Source organism: Peromyscus leucopus, chromosome 1, assembly GCF_004664715.2.
Source record: "Peromyscus leucopus breed LL Stock chromosome 1, UCI_PerLeu_2.1, whole genome shotgun sequence".
Lineage (NCBI taxonomy): Eukaryota > Metazoa > Chordata > Mammalia > Rodentia > Cricetidae > Peromyscus > Peromyscus leucopus.
Genome location: NC_051063.1, coordinates 178015144 through 178036407, shown reverse-complemented (window position 1 = coordinate 178036407; position 21264 = coordinate 178015144). Strand labels below are relative to the sequence as shown.

Here is a 21264-nt window from a genome sequence, read left to right as displayed (position 1 = left end):
AACATAAGGCTTGAGAAAAACATCAGAAGAAGAAAAACTACTAAAACCCCAGGATACCAATTCATAGGATATATCCCTTATTCCTGACAGGGAAATGCACCCATAAACTCTCAATAGTATATTTAGCTAAAAGAACCAGCATAATGGCACAAGTTGGTACACACATGAGGACAGGGGAAATTCTACAAGGTCTTTACCCCTAGATGAAGGAATACAGCAGGCTATTGGCTACTGAAAGAGGGAGCATCATCTGCCTCAGGAGGTTAAATCCCATAAAGTCTTAAACTCAGATGTTGCATGTATCTTAAAAGGTCTTATTAAAAAATCAAACCCGGAGCCAGGTATTGGGGTGAACACTGAAAGATCAGAGAAACAGAACAAGCCACATCTAACCTCACCTTGCCAACTTTTCAGCAGATCCTGTTTCCTCAGACTGAATGCCTCTGAGTCCTCATCTGAATGGATCTCAGCTGTACTGCTGCCAACAGCCTAAAAGTGTAAAAAGGCCTCTATTTCATGGTCCTCGTGCCTTATATAACTTTCTGCTTCTTGCCATCATTTCCTGGTATTAAAGTCATGTATTTTTCCCAAGCAAGACATGAGATCTCAAGTTGTGGGATTAAAGGTGTTGGCCACCATGTCTGGCCTCTGTGTCTATCTAGTGGCCTTCCTGTTCTTTGACCCCAGGTAAGTTTATTGGGGTGCACAATACATCAACCACACACAGATTACATTCTCATATACACAGAACTAAAAGGACTGAGCAGGTTACAAATACATGTGATCATAAGCATGTAGCAATGAAAATTAAGGAAGAGATTATAAATATGGGAAATAGGAAAGTAATTGTACAGGGAGCAGGCATGTTTCTTATAGTGTTTCTAAGATACTTAGTTTCACAAAAGCAGCCACCACTTTAAAATATAATTGCACATGGCAGCATTATATATGATTTCTGTAAATTTTCTACATATTTGAAATCTTTATAAAAGTTAAATTGTATTAGAAAACATTTTAAATTAAGCCCCGTTTCTATGTCCTAGTACTTGTTATTGAGTGTGTGGTATATGGACATGAACTCAGGTTCACAAATGTTGCAAAATGATCTCAGATTAAGTTCACAATTGCTTAACACAAAAGCCTTTGACTGGTTGTTTTATTATCTATTTCTTCATTTAAGTTGCTGGTTTTACAATTAACTGTGTTGTGAATGATTTCTTTTTATTGCACTATGAATTTTACTTCTCAATATTTTTACAAGTTAAACAGATGGTTAAAATTGGAATCCTAACAACTTCAAAGAACTGTTTGTCATATCAGACTATTTGGTTTGAAGGAATACCTTTCCCTGCAGTAAGATTTGAAAAAGAAATAATTTAAGAAACTCATGTTAAGTTTGTGATCAGAGATGAAGACAGTCATACTGACTTACCCCAAGTAAGATAAGGACTGATACTGAAAATGATCCTGAAATGTATGAGGGAGGTTAGGGTTTTGATCCTCGTTGATATGGGCATGTGTGTGGAATGCACTACATAAATGATATTTAAAGTGCTTTGTGGGCATGGAGAGCTGTGTGTGAGTGCATTTTCCCTCAGAGAAAGACTTCCAGCACGGTCTGTATGTACAGAGGATCAGTTAAGCCGTGAGAGCAATGTCAGTGGATCCTGAGGCAGACTCTGGCATTCTTCTGTCTCTAGGCGGAAGAGAGTGGAAGGGGGAGAATGATGAAAATAAGCAGAAGAAATAGCGCCAACAGTAAAAGGGATTGATGTAAAAATATGTGGAGCAGAGGAAAACGTTAGACAGAAGAATTACCAAGGACCTTATCCAGGGAGGGGAAAGAGTCTCAAAACTCATGGAAACAAAAAGAGACATCATGGGTTTTGGGGGAGGGGTATTTGCTTGTTGGCAAAAGCACTGAACATTGGGTAACTATTACATTTCTGACATTGAAAGTGCAATACCAAGGAAAATCCAATAGCAGTGGAATGCAGGAAAAAGATTCAGGCAATAGTCCAGATAAAAAAGTTAGAGAAATATTCATTGACAAATGAACATGTAAACATAAATTCAAGTGTGCTTGGTACATAGACACAAGGGGATTTATGCACTTAAATAGAAGCAATATTCACACGCACACCGAAGCATTGATGCAACTAAACAGCATTGCATTAAATGAAAGGAGTCAGGCTTGGGGACAGATTCCATGACTGCATACATTTGAAGTATCTGGGATATTCCAATGAAATGCATTAGACTATTGAATGATGACAGACCAGAACTGGAGTGGGTGGTCAGTAGGCAGGTGGAGTTAATTGAGGATAGGCTTGGTTTTTCCATGTGAAGCATTAGGAAAGTGGTAGATGAATATGCTTTGTACTTACAGCATGTGGACATTGTGAATCCAACAGGTCTATGTACTTGAAAATAGCTGGACTCTAAATGGGACTGGTGTGTTTTCTACTTGATGCTTTTTCACAAGTACTGTTGAAATGAGTGACCATCACTTCTTTTTCTTGTTCAGAAACTAACTGTCTGATTGAGACTGCTTGATTCAGACCAAGGGAAATCCCAAGGGGATCTAATCTGTGCCCACCTGAGAATTTTCACCCTTGAAAGACACTCAAGAAGGATATCAAATATTAATCATTAAGGAAGGATCATGCCTCATCAGCTCCCACCTTCGCTTCCATATTTTCCCTAAGACTTTCTTCAGTTCTAAGGCCAAGGTCAGTGTGCAGTGGTTGAGAAATCTTTGACCAAATGCTCTTTGAACTTACTCTTTTTGTTGTTTTTTGTTTGTTTGTTTTTCCTTTTATTTTATTTTACAATACCATTCAGTTCTACATAACAGCTACGGATTCCCTTGTTCTCCCCATTCCTGCCCCCTCCCCTTCCCCCCAGCCCACCCCCCATTCCCACATCCTTCACTGCAAAGCCTCCCCAGAAGACTGAGATTGACCTGGTAGACTCAGTTCAGGCAGGTCCAGTCCCCTCCTCCCAGACTGAGCCAAGCGTCCCTGCATAAGTCCCAGGTTTCAAACAGCTAACTCATGCAATGAGCACAGGACCTGGTACCACTACCTAGCTGCCTCCCAAACAGATCAAGCCAATCAACTGTCTCACCTATTCAGAGGGCCTGATCCAGTTGGGGGCCCCTCAGCCTTTGGTTCATAGTTCATGTGTTTCCATTCGTTTGGCTATTTGTCCCTGTGCTTTATCCAATTTTGGTTTCAACAATTCTCGCTCATATAAACCCTCCTCTTTCTCGCTAATTAGACTTCCGGAGTTCCACCCAGGGCCTAGCCTTGGATCTCTGCATCCAGATTCCTCAGTCCTTGGATGGGGTTCCTGGAACTTATTCTATCATGATGGGCCCTGGAGCTCTTACTATAATGCACTCTGACTGTGTACTTTGGGGGAGGGAAGCTGGGATTTACTTACATAGGTGATGCTGATGTGTCTGCTCCTGATACTGTATCAGGGTACCAGGATATCAACCACCACACAGCGATCCTGGATAAATAAATATATGAAAGGAAGTAAAACATCAACTAGAGCATTCAGAAACTACATATACAGGTCAAGCAAAGTTCCAATTCAAATTCAAATGCACAATGGATAATAATGTTGTTGGCTGTCATTAAAGTCAATTAGCTAATTTTGATTCTACACATATCCCATGACTTATGGGTGAATACACAAGTCAGAGCTGCTCATAGGTGAAGAAGCCAGAGCAGGCACCAATGCTCTAGTAATGGGTATTGTCAACAGTGATAGCTCATATGTACCTACTGTGTCTTGCTTTGTCTTGCTGTTCATTGAGATTGGTAGCCACAGGATTCACCCACATCACTGATAGAGGATTTCCAGAAGGGATCAGAGATACACAGGTTCTGACCTACCATATTTTCTGTTTAGTAAGAAAGTTTTCTAGAAGTTCCTGCACCATGGAACTTAGAAATGTTTTGTACTTTAACTACAAAGACAAACATAGAATAATTATGTCTTGAAAATGTTATAATGAAGTTGTGACCATTCATTTATATGCATGTTTGTTATCTGGATTTGGCAAGATTTTGACTGGAAAAATTGAGGCTTAAAGAGCTGAATTCTAGAATAATGTTACAAAGAACATTGATGCACAATATAAATTTCCTTTTATTAAAATTATTATTTTTTTTTTACTTTTGAGATTATAATGTAATTATATAGCAATCCCCTTAGTTCCTCCCTCCAAGCTTTCTTCTTTTCTTGCTTTCAAATTTATGGTCCCTTTTTTAATTGTTGTTACATCTGTATATGTATCTATATATTTCTCAAAATTTAAATATAACCTGTTCAGTCTATAAAATGTGACTTGTATGTTTGTTTTCAGGGCTGAGATTTGGTATTGGGTAACCAATTGTTTTGCTTTTCCCAGAGGAAGTCTATGTCTCCCACTATCAGCATTTCTTTGTCACCTGCAAGTCTTTATTTTCACCATTGTGCAATGACTAATTGGCTTTGAGTTCTGCACCATGATTCTTTTGAAAACTATATTTTGTAGTTACAGTTACAGAAAAAAATTAGTTTCTCATATTGTAAATAGATTAAACACAACTCTACTCTGTGTATATAAGATATATTTTAACTGTGAATGGGTGGTTTAAAACACTGTAAGATATAGATCTTTACAATTATAAAATTGTTCATGGATTTTTGTTATTGTTTTTTACAGAATTAGAAACATGAGTCATTTTGCTGTTACATGTGTGAAAATGAAATAAAATCATAAACAAGGGTACTGACTATAGTTATTTTGTACTTATATAAATATTTTTGTCCAAATAAAAATAATAAATGCTTTTAGAAACTTTATGGATATTTGATTGTCATTTTATATAAAGTGTGCCAATTAAAATGTTTGGAATGATTATATTGATCTATGTGTACATGTTTTTCCATTTGAGGTCATTTACATCATCAGAAATCATAGAGATGTTCTTGTGTCTGATTATTTTTTCTGGTGTAAGACAAACTTTGTTAAGAAAGCAGAGTCACTGAGAACTTATTCTGAGTGGTTTCTTAAAGGAAATGGTGAGTGTCTCACTAAATATAGGACTTGGAGGAGGCTCAGAGATTTATAAAGACAAGATGAGATATAGCTCAGGCTGATCTTGAACTCTCTATATAGCCAGGGACAGCATTGAATCTCTGTTCCTTCTGAAAACTCCTCCTGAGTTCTAGGACTACAGGCAACTACTACCATGTTCTGTTTTTTTTTTTTTTTTTTTTTTTTTTTTTTTTTTTTTTTTTTTAAATCAGGTGCTCACACCCACAATATCATCTACGTTATCTAACTTGGTTACATCCCCAGCCTTTAGTATACTCTGTAGTCTTCACTTGGCTCCATTATTTCCCTCTAAATTCATCTAATCTTTGGCTCCAAGTTTCATCACCATTTTGAACCTAATTTTGAAGTCTTCATGTTCTCACATGCTACTGCATAACAGGGCACAACCACAGCTTGTGCCATGACACAAAATCCTGGTAACATTTGGAGTATCTAGTCTTTCCAGTACTTGGGTAGATATTATAATTTGTGGTGGTTGAATGAGAGATGTCCTACATAGACCCTGACATTTTAAGACCTTTTTTCCACTTGATGGCACTATTTGAGAAGAAATAGGAGGTACAAACTTTCAGGAAGAAGTATATCATTGAGTGTGGGCTTTGAGAGGTTTAAATGCATTTTAAATAATTTTATTCATTTATTTTATACCCCAACAAGGTCCCTTCCTTCCATTCCCTCCCCTACCTCCCTCCATATCTCATGCCCCAAATCCACTCCTCTGTTGTTTCTGTTCAGAAAGGGACAGACCTTATCATGGGTAACAACACAGCATGACATATCTAGTTGAGTTCGGACAATGCTCTTCCTCTTGTATTAAGGCTCAGCAAGGCAACACATTATCAAGAATAGGTTTCTAAACATCAGCCAAAGCATTAGGGATGGGCCCTGCTTTCACCACTAGGAGTCTCACAAGCAGATTAAGCTGCACAATTGTCAGACAGATGTAGAGGGCCTAGGCCACATGTAAGTTGTTTCTGTGGGTACCCTTGTGATGACCTTGACCCACCTGTCTTGACCAACCCTTCCTCCCTCACTTCAACAGGATTTCATGAGCTAGGGCCAGTGCTTGGCTGTGGGTCTCTGTATCTGTTTCTTTCAGTCACTGGATGAAGGTTGTCTGATGACAAAATGGGTAGTTACCAACATGATTACAGGAGATAACCAGCTCAGACAACTATCCACTATTGCTAATAGTCTTACCTTGAGTTATCTTTGTGGATTCATGTGAGTTTCCCTTGTACCAGGCTTCGAACTGACCCCAAAATGCCCCACATCAAGATCTATCTTTCATTACTCTCACATTCCATCCATGACCACAAACTAATCTGTCATGTTTCCATCTTAATTCACCCCCAGACAACCCAAGAAATCATTTTTATTTTCCCTTTGTAGAGACATTCATGCCTCTCCATCTTCTTTTGTCCTTCCTTGCTGCCTAGCCTCTATGAGGCTGTGAATTGTAGCATGTTTTTTTTTTTTTGAGACAGGGTTTCTCTGTGTAGCTTTGTGCTTTTCCTGGAACTCACTCTGTAGCCCAGGCTGGTCTCGAGCTCACAGAGATCAGTCTACCTCTGCCTCCTAAGTGCTGGGTTTAAAGGTGTGTGCCACCACTGCCCTGTACATATTTATCTTTTATTTACAGATAAAATCCACTTATGTGTGAGTAGATAGCATATTTGTACTTCTGGGTGTGGGTTACCTCATTCAGGATGATTTTTTTTCTGGTTTCAATTTGTCTTCAAATTTCATTATGTCATTGACTTTAACACCTGAGAAATGTGCCATTGTGAAAATGTACCACAGTTCTTTATCCATTGTATAGTTGAGGAGCCCATAGTTTGTTTTCATGTTCTGGCTTTTATGACATACAGTGCTATGAACATAGTTGAACAATACTTCTTTTGAAAAGATTGAGCATCCTTTGGGTATATGCTCAACAGTTGTATTGCTGAGTCTTGAGGTAGATTGATTCTCAGTTTTCTGAGAAACCTCCATATTGATTTCCAAAGTGGCTGTATAAGATTGCACTACCACTAGCAGTGGAGGAGTGTTCGCCTAGATCCATGTGAAAAGGTTAAATTCTTAAGTCACTTTCCCTTTCTTGCCTTTGCTTTCTCCTTGTAGTTAAGGAGATGACCTCTCAGCTTCCTGCTTCTATAGCCCTGCCTGCTACTTGTTGTTATTGCCTCCATTCCCTCATCATTTATTTTTATTCCTCTAGAATAATAAACAAAATTAAGCTCCATCTTGCTTGCTTAAGTTGCCTTTGTTCATGATTTTTTATCACAGCCATAGAAATATAACAAATATGCTTGTCTTCCTACCACATTTTTCATTTGTCCATTCTTGGTAATTTTTTTGGCTTCTGATATATTAACCTGATTGTCCACCATTTTGTTAAAATGTATCTTTCCAAATATTGTAAAATCTATTTCCTTCTTTGTCTCAAATGTATTTTCATAGCCATGGATCCTTTACACTTTGTATTTACTTTAACTTTTATTGATATATGAGATAACTACATATAATAATGATTTCATTAAGACATTTTCATACAGGTGTGCAGATATTTTGATTAAATTAAATACCCACTAACCTCTCCTGTCCTATTCCTACTCTTGCTGATCTTTTCTTCTTCCTAACTCTGCTTTCTATTTCCATGTCCCTTTTCTTTTTTTCATTTTTTTTCTGAGACAGGGTTTCTCTGTGTAGTTTTGGTATCTGTCCTGAATCTCGCTCTGTAGACCAGACTGGCCTTCAACTCACAGAGATCTGCCTGGATATTCCTCCTGGGATTAAAGGCATGCACCACTGCCATCCGGGCATATATCCCTTTTCTTAATGATTGTTTTTGTGACCCAGTAAGGTCCATTGGGGTTGCTTACTGGAACACAGAGAAGGAATTATTTAGAGGAACATGAGTATCTTACCAGCAGGTCTTAGACTGAAAAAATAAGTCATGCTCCACTAGCAACCACAAACCACCTATAGACCATGGAAGGAAGGGACCTCATGGACACTACCCCCTAAATAATCTTAACTGCTTATAAAGCCCCAGGAAAGGGATGGTTATGGTTACTTGTAAGCAGCTTCTCTCTTCATGATAGAGTATTTTAGGGCCCAGTCTTAAGCAGGTCTTGTGCAGTAATCCCAGCTATGAAGAGTTAAAATGAGCTGTGGCCATGTCATGTCTAAAAGACAATACTCCACATCATTCTCCCCAATGTTTAATCTTTTACATCACTTTCATACTTTCTTCCTCCATGTTTCTTGAGGCTACATGGAGTGTCTAGATTATCTCATTTGTGGTGAGCACTGAAAAGACTCTTATTCTCAACATTTTGGCCATTTTTGAGATTCAAAAACTACTATTGCTCACTACAAGAAGAATCTTATTTTACCAAGCTGATATATAAGGATAAACATAGCCACTTAGAAGATACTTTGATATGCATATCAAGTCCATTTAGCAGAACAACCATGATAGCTTCAATCTTAGTAATTATTTTCTCTCCAGCATGGATATTCAACATCGTTGACTGCGCCACATTTGAACTCTTCTGAATCAGAAAAAAAATGGGTTACTCTGATACCACAGTTCCTCTTATTGCACCAGTGGACATACCTTGTAAGGCTGATTGAAGTATAGATCACAGTGTCCACAGATGAGTAAGACTGTTTATGACAATCTCCTTCTATCAGACTGCACAACACTTTTTGGTACTATGAGCTGTTCAGCAGGAAGTCATATTTCAGCTCATTCCAGTTTGCTTTCTTCGTGCACTGTGACAAGGTTTTGAGGATGTATTCAGAAATGGGGTCTTAGCAATTAATTTAAGGGGGCACTGACAACAGTAACAATTGCATTTATTATTTGAATCCTCAAACACTTTCAAGGCAACAACTCCTAGAATGGTATCCCAACACTAGCAATGGAGTTTTCATTTAATAACCTTTGTATTCTGGGAGCAGTATTGTTCCTTGACTTAAACTTTTTAATATTTTTTAATGAACTTACAAATGAATGAATTTCCATAAGGCATTTGCATAGTCTCTTGGTTTTGGTTATTTTTATCAATCATCTTCTCACTCAACATTAACCCATTCAATCTCATATTTCCTCCCTTCAGATTCATTCCAGAGGTTTTCTGTAATTTCTCATTCTTTAAGGTCTCTTTTTATGCTCCTGTTCTAATGGCCCCTTTCAAGTTTTCTGTCCTTTATATGCACTTCAAGTTAAACACACTGAGAATTTGTCTAGGGTCCTCATATGAGAGAGAACAGGCAATATTTGTCTATCTGTGCTGGGGTTACCTCCTTAGGTATATTTTCCAGTTCCATATATTTACTGAGAATTCCATAATTTCATCTTCATGGCTAAAAGAAATTTCATTATGTACACATATCATAATTTCACTATCTCTTTTTCATTTGATGGTATGTATGGTGAACCTGTTTCCTAGCTATTGTGAGTAGAGCTGCAATAAGCACAGATGTTTGAGTATACTTACCTAAGTGTATAATAGACTGTACCTAAAAATTTTGAGTATATACCTAAGAATCTATATCTGGGTCATACAGAAGTTCTCTTTTCAGCTTTGAGTAAATGCCAGAGTGATTTTAATTACAGTTGTCAGTTTCCTCTCTCACCAGTGTTTCTCTTTCCCCATATTGTTTTCCTAAAATTGTAAAAACTAAGCTTTATTATAAAGAAACTTCTAAATAAACAAAAAAAAGATATACCCAAATTAATGAGACTCTAATTCTATACCACTTACTGAGTTTATATATAGTTATAATTGTTATTCAGCTTCACATTAAATGTTACAATTTCAATATCCCTTATTTTGCACTCAATTTTTCAACACCAAAACAAAAATTTCATGACAAATTTCTAACTAGATATTTGAAAATCTTTTGAAAATGATTTCATTAACTACAAGTTACTAGGGCCTTGCATACTCTCTGAATGCCATGTAAATCTCTCTCTCTCTCTCTCTCTCTCTCTCTCTCTCTCTCTCTCTTTCTCTCTCTCTCTTTCTCCCACCCTCCCTCCCTCCCCTCTCTGTGTCATTCTCTCTGTCTCTCTCTTTCTCTCTCCATCCCTCCCTCTCTCTCTTTATCCCTCTCTGTGTATCTTCTCCAATGTGTCTCTTTTTCTCCACCTCAATCTCTACCAGATGACTTATTCTCCTCACTCTGTTCATTTATGTGATTATTAATGATATCATACAACCTTGATTCATACCATCAATTCTTTTCACTCAATGGGTTTTTGTATTGATGGGAATCATTCATCCCAACACCATACAAAATATCAACCTTTCCATGTCTGTCATGGAATCTTTCATTCCTTATAGCACACTTCACAAGGAGTCAGGTATTTACTTGTTTGCTTTTTGAACATTACTTCCTGTTAGCGCACAGATTTTATGGTTGTTTTTTGCTGGATCAAGCAACTAGGTGCTATCACTTGATACACATCAATTAAAATGTAACAATATAATAAATATCCAGGCTGATTATGTTGCAAGCCTTCAATCACAACATTCATGGGATGGATTCAAGTGGATCAGTAGTTCAAGACCATCCTCATCTACATGCCAAGACTGAGACAACCTTATTGACATACACTTTGGAATGCCTGCCTCCAAATAAACACATATCTTTAATATCACTGCCAAGTCAGAAACCACTGTTAGTTATCAGCTACGTTATGAAATTGGTTATTTTTTTACTTCTACTAACAGAGTTTTGGCTTTTTTTATTTACAGGATCTATTGTATCCCAGGATGGCCACACATGCTATGTGAACAGGAAAATGACACTGATTCTTTGGTCTTCTCAAGTCTCTTTCTTCCTCCTATGTTTTAGTATCACAGATGAATGCCATCACATTTGACTTGGCTTTTACCTTTTTTTTATGTGCATGGGTATGTTTGTTTATGATGGTGTGGATATGGTTGTTCTTCTGCCTAAGCTTGAGTGCAGAAGAGAAGCAACCACATCAGGTCTATTACATGTTGGTCAACTAGTCCTGAACATGAAGACTGCATTGGAATGATTAATATATCCAGTGTCACTACATTGAAGAAAATTGATTTTCCCTCTCCCAGCAGGTATAAATGAAAGCTGAGTTGTTAACCTTTGACTTAGTGGATAGATTTTCATTCATTCTTTCACTCATTAATTCATTCATTTTAAAAACTATAGCAAAATAAAGTACAATATTTTGAAATAATATTATCGCCTCAAAGCTGGACAAGACAAACCAAATTAAGGAAAAGAGCACAAGAGAAGGCACAAGCAGAGACCCACATGTTCACACATTCAGGAAGCCATGACATCACTAAACTGGAAGCCATAATTTATAAGCAGAAAACTGGTGCAGAGTGGAGAGGCACTATGCATGCTGCTCCAGTCTGTGGTTCATGTGAGCTTTGCTTGTGTTGGTGTGGAAGGCCTTGTTGTTTGGTATCCTCCCTCTTCTCTGGTTCTCACATTCTTTCTTCTTCTTCTGAAGAGTTCTCTGAGCTATAAAGTGAGAGATTTGGTAAAGACAGATGATTTAGGGCTGATTGTCCAAGAACATCTCAAACTCTGTGTATTGTCTATCAGTTTGTTCCCAACTGCTTTGGGATGAAATTTCTCTAATGTTGGCTGAATGATGCTCTAATCTGAATATAGCAGAACATCATTAGCTGTCAATTTTCACAATATTTTAGGACAGTATTGTTTGGTTTTAACCTAGTCTCTTGTTATCAAAGCAGTGTCAGGTATGTATTCCATCTCATGGAGTGGGCCTTAAGTAAAATATTTTACTTAAGAGATTTGTGGCATCATTGGCCTAACATACATATCTTACAAGTAGGACTATGTAAATGAATGTTTCCTGTTCTAATTGCCTGGGCCCAAATAAACAACACAGAGGCTGAATGTGAATTTTGAATGATTGGCTGATAACTTAGACTTGTTACTATCTAACACCTTTAAATTTACCCATCTCTATTAATCTATATATTTCCAGGTGGTGCATGGCTTTACCTGTCCTCTAGTAAGTCTTACTTCCTGGGTGGTTGGCTGGCATATCTCCTGTCTCCACCCTTCTTCATCCTATCAATCTCAGTTTTGTTTTTCTCTATTACTCCCTTCCAAGGTACTTTCCTATCAGCTTTTTATTAACTAATGAGATTAAACATATTCATAGTGTAGAAAAGGATTGCTGAACAGCAGACATCATTATAGATCAAAGATTTGTGGATGGTTTCATGTCTACATTTCTCTTTTGATTGTGTGCAAAGAACATTCCTCTATCAAAGATGCTAGAAACTAAGGGTGAAATTTCTATGGAGTCACCAATCAATCATCTCCATATTCACTGAGTTCTGAAGGTGTTTTCTTCAAAAATGGGGCCTTTATATCAGTTTGTAAAGAGCAACCTAGAAACTGCATTGTGTAGAGGTTTCAATAAGGTGTCTTTGCCAACAACTAAATTAGATTTAATCCAATCAAAGTAAAAGAATATTACTTTTGTGTCTAGAGGTAGACATTTGGGACACCATCTACCCCATTATTAGTTTATATTATTTATATGATATTCATATGTATGTACATTTACATTTATTGTTTACTTATATATTTATATATTATATAAGTTATAATATATATATATAATTGAAATAGATTTTCTTCTTTTTCTTTGATTCTTATTATTAAACTTATTATTTTTATGCTGTACCAGATATCCTGAATGTATTGTGTCAGGAATATTTTAGATTTAATATTTTCTCTGACAAATGTCTACATATTATCTACATTGTCTTCAATGCTTCAGTTTCTCTTATCCATTTCTTGTACTGTATTCATGAAAATCATCTCTGAGATTACTATTTGATTTCCTAAATTTTTCTTTTGCATTTCCTTCAATTTGAGTTTTTTATCTCTAATACTTTTCCCTTTTCAGGTCTTGCATGGTTTTATTCATTTCCTTCTACTGCTTGTGTTTTCACCGATTTCTGTATGAGAGTTATTATTTCCTCTTTAACTACTTGTATCATCTTCTTACAAGCTTTTTAGTGTTCTTTTCTTATTCTGAAATTATGTTGGAATATTCAGAGCCTGTTGCAGTATAGTTGCTGGGCTCTAGTGAAGCCATACTGTCTTGGATGTTATTGACTTTGCTTTTAGGCTCGATTCTAGGGATTGAGAAATCTGGGATTGGGAAAATTAAAATTCTACATGCTGATATCTGGTACTGTCTTTGCTGGATTGGTATATCCTTTTTTTTTCTGTTGCTCTGTCTGGTACTGAGGATAGTGTGTTGGCTGTGAGTTGCCTAGTAGAAAATTCTTCTGGTATCCTGATAAGTATGGCCACTGGGGGTTTCAGGTAAAATGTCTCCAGGTTTACAAAGCTGACATTTAAGATTGGAGATAATCTAGGAAGAAGGCATAAGCAGATCCACAGAAGGAAAGAGAACAGATTATTCCATAGGAGCTACTTAGTTAATTACCTGGGAATGGGACCACTGAGTGAGGTCAGCTCACAAGAGAAGGTTTGAAATAAAGCTGTGAATGAGACTGAAGATTGGATTTGGAAGAATGGATGAAGAGATCAAGATCTGCAGTTAGTCTACTGGTTTCCTGGTTAGTGTGGCCAGTAAATTCTTAGATAGTATCTTCTGGATTTCATGATTTGCTAGGACAATGAAATGAGAAGGGAGAAGGAACTTTGGTTGTTAAGATCTGTGTTATCTACATGAGACAGGGGCATATGTGGGAGGGAGGCTGCAGCAGGTGTTGTACATAGAGCTTGAAATGAGACTAGTAGACTTGGCATGGAGAAGCAAATGGAGAAGTGAAGATCTGCATTTAACCTATTTCTTTTCCTAGGTTGGTCTGTATGTTCCTAGGGAATGCTTTATTCAGATGAGGTGTGAGACAAATGAATGCATTGTGGTAGGAATTTTAACAGGGGTTTCAGACATCCACTAAAGATGTGGGTGGCTAAGGCAGGTGTTCTGTTGCAGTGCTGGGGGTAAGGCTGTGGGATTGCACTCAGAGGAATAAGGAATGGTGAAGATCTGTAGTTAGGCTATCTCTTCCCTGGCCACAGTGGTTGGTGGGTTCCCCAGGAGAGCATGTTGGAGTTAGAAGTTTAGACAGTACTCTGGTTGGAGTAGTGAAGTTAGAAAATCTGTGGGAATCACTCTAGGTGAAGGGGGATACCACAGATGTTTCAGTGGCTTAACTGGTCATGACACTGGGGAATTGGAGCTGAGAAAGAACAGGGAAAGGTAAAAATCTTCAGTCAGCCTACTTGCTTCCCTAGCAGTTATTGTTCAAATCATAAAATGTCTTATTAATTCCGGGTGGTGGTGGCGCATGGGTTTAATCCTAGCACTCAGGAGGCAAAGACAGGTGGATCTCTGTGAGTTCAAGACCCGACTGGGCTACAGAGTAAGTCCCAAGAAAGGTGCAAAGCTACACTGAAACCCTGCCTCAAAATACAAAAAAAATTCTTATTAATAAAAATCCATGAGCCAGATATCAGATTAAAAGCTAAAATATCAGATAAGAAGAACAAGCCACAGCCAACTTCACTTTAAGAAGTCCTCAGCCGATCCTGAAAGCCTCTGAGTCCTAACAGGAAAGGCATCAGCCCAAAAGAGTCTTTAGTTCCTGTCTCCTTGTAACTTATATATCTTTCTTTACCTTGACCTATTATTTCCTGGGGTTAAAGGCATGTGTACTTCTTAAGCAAAGACATGAGATCTCAAGTACTATGATTAAAGGTGTGTGCCACCATTGTCTGGCTCCATTGATATCTCTTAACCTGCTGAGAATTATTATAAGTAGGTACCATGAAGGCAAATCTTTCTCTGTCCTTTTCTTGCAAGTGCATTGTAAGGAAACAGTCTTTTAAATCAATAACAATAAGAGGCTATCATTTAGCTAACTGAGAAGTCAAAGGAGTTTGAGATTGTAGAGAGCCCATTGTCTGAACTACTTTGGTAATTGCCCTCTCAACCATAGCCAGTAGTCTACAGTGGAGTCATCTTTGTGGTTTCCTGGGGACTTCTCTAGCACTCCAATTATTTCTATTCCCATGGTGTCTTCATTTATCATCTTATCTCTTTCCTTGTTCTCCCATTCTGTTCCAGATCCAGCTAGGACCTTCCACTATCCTAAGCTCTCTTTCCCCTGACACTTGTCCTCCATTACCCTCCCCAAAACCCAGTTTGCTCATGTAGATTTTATTGATTTCTCTATCACTGGGTGATCCCTTTGTCTTTCCTAGGGTCCTCTTCACTAGCTATCTTCCGTGGAGCTGTGAGTTGCAGTCTGGTTATCCTTTGCTTTACATCTATTATCCACTTATGAGTGAGTACATACCATGTTTGTCTTTCCGAATCTGAGTTATCTCACTCAGGATGATATTTTCTGGTACCATCCATTTTCCTGCAAACCTCATGATGTCATTGTGTTGCTCTGCTGAGTAGTACTCCATTGTGCATATGTACCACTTGTTCTTTATCCATTCTTCAGTTATAGGGCATCTAGGTTGTTTCCAGGTTCTGGATATTACAAATAATGCTGCTATGAACATAGTTGAGCATTTGTCCGTCCTTGTGGTATGTATGAGCATTCCTTGGTAATATGCCCAAGAGTGGTGTAGCTGGGTCTTGAGAGAGATTGATTCCCATTTTCAGAGAAAGGGCCATACTGATTTTCAAAGTGGTTGTACCAATTTGCATTCCCACCAAGAGAGTAGGAGTGTTCCCCTTGTTCCACATCATCTCCAACAGAAGCTGTCTTCAGTGTTTTTGATCTTAGCCATTTTGACAGGTGTAAGATGGTATCATTTTGATTTGTCTTTCCCTGATGGCTAAAGATATGGAGCAATTCCTTAAATGTCTTTCAGCCATTTCAGCTTCTTCTGTTGAGAATTCTCTGTTTAGCTCTATAGCCCATTTTTTAATTGGACTGTTGGGTATTTTGATGTCTAATTTCTTGATTTCTTTATATGTTCTGGTATCAGCCCTCTGTCATATGTGGGGTTGGTGAAGTATTTTTCCATTCTGTAGGCTGTCTTTTTGTCTTATTGACTGTGTCCTTTGCCCTGCAAAAGCTCTTTACTTTCAAGAGTTCCCACTGATTAATTGCTTCTCTCAGTGTCTGTGCTACTGCTGTTATATTTAAGAAGTAATCTCTGGTGCCAATGCATTCAAGACTAATTCCTACTTTCTCTTCTATCAGGTTCAGAGTAACTGGATTTATGTTGAGGTCTTTAATCCACTTGGAGTTAAGTTTTGTGCAGGAGACAGATATGAATATATTTGCAGCCTTCTACATGTAGAAATCCAGTCATGCAAGCACCATGTGTTGAAGATGCTTTCTTTTTTTCCATTGTACAGTTTTAGCTTCTTTGTAAAAAATTATATGTTCATAGGTGTGCTGATTAATATCAGGGTCTTCAGTTCGATTCCATTGGTCCACATGTAGGTTTTTTTTTTTCCACTTATAGAGTTTATTAGAAACAAAGGATAGAAAGTGCAGGCCTGTGGGAGAGACACGTGCGTGGAGAAGGGAAGGGAAATATGGCGCCGGACTTTTAAAACCAGCTGGGGGCGTGGCCAGGTCACGTCACTACTCTACGTGTGTGCGTAGAGCACATGGTGGTGTTGCGCGCTTACATCACCATGCAACGCCACGGGACTCTGATCACGCGAGACCCCTTGGCCCGGAACTTGCTGGGTGGAGACATCCTGGCCCACCGGGTATCCTAGCTACGAAAAGACGCTCTTGATGCGGAAGTGGCTGGGCGGAAGTATCCGCCCAGTAAATGGAACCGTGTTGTGGTATCCTAGCTACAGGACGCTTTTGATGCGGAAATGGCTGGACGGAAGTGTCTGCCCAGTAAATGGAACCGCGTTGTGAACCCTTCATTCCCGACTCTTTTACTTTTTAAAAAGGAAAAAATTGTGGTTGACTGGGTGCGGGGGCGACGTTTCTCTTAAAGACTGCTTCCAGCTGAATAGTGGGCGTCGGTTGGCTCTTAGGGGGAGGGTGAAGGGTATCTTGTGAAGTCCGGGAATGAAGTTCTGCCTTCTCCTGGTTCCGCGGCTGTCATGAATTACCTCTAATGAGGCTTGTCTCAGATAGAAATTAAGCAGAGTACTAAGACCAGATCTACCTCAGGTAAATGTCACATGCCTCTATCTGGGCAGGCCAAATCTACCTCAGACAAATGCCAACTCCAAAACAAAATAATAATGATTCTTTATTTCTAAGCTCTCTCTATGTCAACAGTATCTTGTTAAATGGGAGGCCCCAGCACCAGTACGGATGGACAGCCCACATGTAGGTTTTTATGCCAGTACCAAGCTGTGTTTATTACTGTAGCTCTATAATAGAGCTTGAAGTCAGGGATCGTGATGCCTCCAGAGGTTGTTTTATTGTACAGGATTCTTTTGGCTATCCTGGGTTTTTTGTTTTTCCATATCAAGTTGAATATTTTTCTCTCCATGTCTGTGAAGAATTGTGTTGGTATTTTGATGGGGATTACCTTGAATCTGTAGATTGCTTTTAGTAAGATTGCCAATTTTACTACGTTAATCCTGCCTATTCATGAGCATGGGAGATCTTTCCATTTTCTCACATCTTCTTCAATTTTTTTTCAGGGACTTAAAGTTCTTGTCATACAGGTCCTTCACTTGCTTACTTAGAGTTACCCCAAGGTATTTTATATCATTTGTGGCTATTTTAAAGGGTAATGTATCTCTGATTTCCTTCTCAGCCTGTTTGTCAATTGTATATAAGAGGGATACTGATTTTTTTTAGTTAATCTTGTATCCTGCTATGTTGCTCAAGGTGTTTATAAGGTCTATGAGTTTCTTGGTCACATTTTTGTGGTCACTCATGTATACTATCATGTCATCTGCAAATATTGAGAATTTGCCTTTTTCTTTTCCAATTTATATTGCCTTGATCTCCTTATGTTGTTTTATTGCTGTGGCTAGAACTTCAAGTACTATATTGAATAAGTATGGGGAGAGTGGACAGCCTTGCCTTGTTCCTGATTTTAGTAGAATTGCTTTGAGTTTCTCTCCATTTAAATTGATGTTGGCTGCTGGTTTGCTGTAAATTGCCTTTATTATGGTTAGGTATGTTCCCTGTATTTCTGATGTCCTCAGGACCTTTATCATGAAGGGGTGTTGGATTTTGTCAAATGCCTTTTCAGCATCTAGTGAGATGATCAAGTGGTTTTTTCTTACAGTTTGTTTATATGGTGTATTACATTGATGGACTTTCATATGTTGAACCACCCTTGCATCCCTGGGATGAAGCCTAGTTGGTCATGGTAAATAATTGTCTTATAGTGTTCTTGAAGCCTGTTTGCCAGTATTTTATTGAGTATTTTTCCATCAATATTCATGAGGGAGATTGGGCTGTAGTTCTCTTTCTTTGTTACATCTTTGTTTGCCCTAGAAATCAGAGTAACTGTAGTCTCATAGAAGGAGTTTGGTAATAATCCTTCTGTTTCTATTTTGTAGAACAATTTAAAGAGTGTTGGTATTAACTCTTCTTGGAAAATCTGGTAGAATACTGTGCTGAAACCATCTTGTCCAGAGCTTTTTTTGGTTGGGAGACTCTTGATGACTGATTATATTTCCTTAGGCATTATTGGACTATTTTATAGTTTATCTGGTCTTGATTTAACTTAGGTATGTGGTAACGATCCAGAAAATTATCCATTTCTTTTAGATTTTCCAGTTTTGTTGAGTAGAGGTTTTGAGGTATGAACTGATGATTTTCTGTTGTTATGTCCTCCTTTTCATTTCTGATTTTGCTAATTTGGATGCTCTCTCTCTCTCTGCCTTTTGTTTAGTTTGGATATGGGCTTGTCTATCTTGTTGATTTTTTTTAAGAACCAACTCTTTGTGTCATTAATTCTTTGTAATGTTCTCTTTGTTTCTATTTCATTGATTACAGCTCTCAGTTTGATTATTTTTTGGCGTCTGTTCTTCCTGGGTGAATTTGCTTCTTCTTGTTCTAGAGCTTTCATGTGTACTGTTAAGTCACTAATGTGAGATTTCTCCAACTTCTTTATGTGGGCATTTAGTGCTATGAATTTCCTTCTTAGCACTGTTTTCATAGTGTCCCATAAGTTTTGGTATGTAGTATATTCATTTTCATTGATCTCTAGGAAGTCATTAATTTATTTCTTATTTCTTCCTTGACCCATTGTTGATTGAGTGGAGCATTGTTCAGTTTCCATGGATTGTGGACTTTTATGTAATTTTTCTTGTTGTTGAAATCTAACTTTAAACCATGGTGGTCTGATAGAACACAGGTTATTTGATTTTTTTTATCTGTCGAGGTTTGCTTTGTGACTGAGTATGTGGTTGATTTTAGAGAAAGTTTCATGGGGTACTGAAAAGAAGGTATATTCTTTTGTGTTAGGGTGGAATTTTCTGTAGATATCGATTACATCCATTTGAGTCATAACATCAGTCAAGCCCCTTATTTGTTTGTTAAGTTTTGATTTGGCAGATCTGTCCAATGATTAGAGTGGGCTGTTGAAGCCTACAACTATTAATGTGTGGGGTTTTATGTGTGATTTCAGCATTAGTACTTTTTCTTTTACATATGTGGGTGCCCTTGTGTTCGGTGCATAAATGTTGAGAATTGAAACTTCATCTTGGTGGATCTTTCCTGTGATGAGTATGTAATGTCCTTGGTTTCTTTTGATGGATTTTACTTTGAAGTCTATTTTGTTGGATATTATGATAGCTATGCCAGCTTGCTTCTTAAGACCGTTTGATGGGTAAGACTTTTCCCAGCCTTTTATTCTAGGGTAGTATCTAACTTTGAAACTATGGTGTGTTTCTTCTATGCAGCAGGCAGATGGGTCCTGTTTTTGTATGCATTCTATTAGCCTGTGTCTTTGTATAGGTGAATTAATTCCATTAATATTAAGGGATAATAATGACTATTGATTGTTAGTTCCTGTTATCTTTTGAGGAACAAATATTTGATGACTCAAGACTACAAGGTTCAGGGCTGGAGAGATGACTCAGAGGTTAAGAGCACTCTACTTACCTTATAGAAGATATGAGTTTAGTACCTAGGATACAAAGAAGGGAACTTACAGCACACATAATGACAACTCCATGGGAACCAAAGCATTCTTCTCATACCTAAACATACAACACACAGAAATGTATGTGCACACCCCCCCACACACAAAGACACACATAAAATAGCCACTACTACCCCACTACTACTGCCACTAATACTAATGATGCTATTATTATTATTAAATATTTCAGAAAAAACTACAGAATTCTATAATAGGATGTATTCTATGACCATACCCACTCATTCACCTGTACAAGGACAGGATAAATAAACAGCAGTGTCCATGTAAGATTATTACATTTTAAGGATTTATTTCCATGGAAATAGCTCAGGAGGGAAACCAGTCATTTTCTCCTGGAATATCTTATCAAAGGCTTCAGCTTGGGTCACTGTAATGTGATTCTTCCAGTCCCCAGTCGTGCCTAGAAAATGTGAAGCAGAAACATAGATAGGTTAATGATGATTGTAAATCTGCTCTTATCCCTTTCTTCACATGATCTTACCATCTGCTTAAGTAGGACCACACAGTTAATAAAGTAGAACTAACAGTTACTTTATGGACAACCATTCTTATGCTTTGAAAAATATGCAAACAGACTTGTACCTCTGTGTAAATAATGTCAACCATCTGCTGTACCAACATATCAACTCCACAATCAAAAGCATAGACAATGGATCTACATTTTTAATGTCCAGATTATTTCTTCTTCTCACTAGACATGCTTCCATTATACTGGATACATTATATCCAGCCCAACAGAATTTCTTATCTCTATTATCCAAACACATTTCAGTTGTTGTTTCTGCCTTTTAGGGCTTACTTACAAAAGTTCTGCAAACTATGCAAGCAACTTTTAAAACACCTTTTAAAATTAATTTTAATTATGTGTCTGTAGCTGTATATGAATGCACATGCCTGCAGAGGTTGAAGGCATCAGATACCATGGAGCTGGAGATACACACAATGGTGAGCTACATATCAGTCATCTTGATATTTCCATC

The 21264-nt window shown here is 37.8% G+C and overlaps 1 protein-coding gene and 1 pseudogene across 2 annotated transcripts in view; one reads left to right on the top strand and one right to left on the bottom strand.

Moving 5' to 3' along the window:
• Positions 1-1269: 1269 nt before the first annotated feature.
• The window catches only part of LOC114685238, a 127231-nt pseudogene continuing 107236 nt past the window's right edge, over positions 1270-21264 (top strand).
• Positions 20549-21264, bottom strand: part of LOC114685241 (probable alcohol sulfotransferase) — a 39293-nt gene continuing 38577 nt past the window's right edge. The window contains exon 6 of one of the 2 annotated variants that reach the window (XM_028859825.2): positions 20549-20684. In XM_028859825.2, the coding sequence (XP_028715658.1) occupies positions 20572-20684 (113 nt within the window). In that variant the 3' untranslated portion in view covers positions 20549-20571. The remainder of the gene's footprint in view (positions 20685-21264) is intronic. The other variant, XM_037202070.1, reaches the window with a different exon arrangement.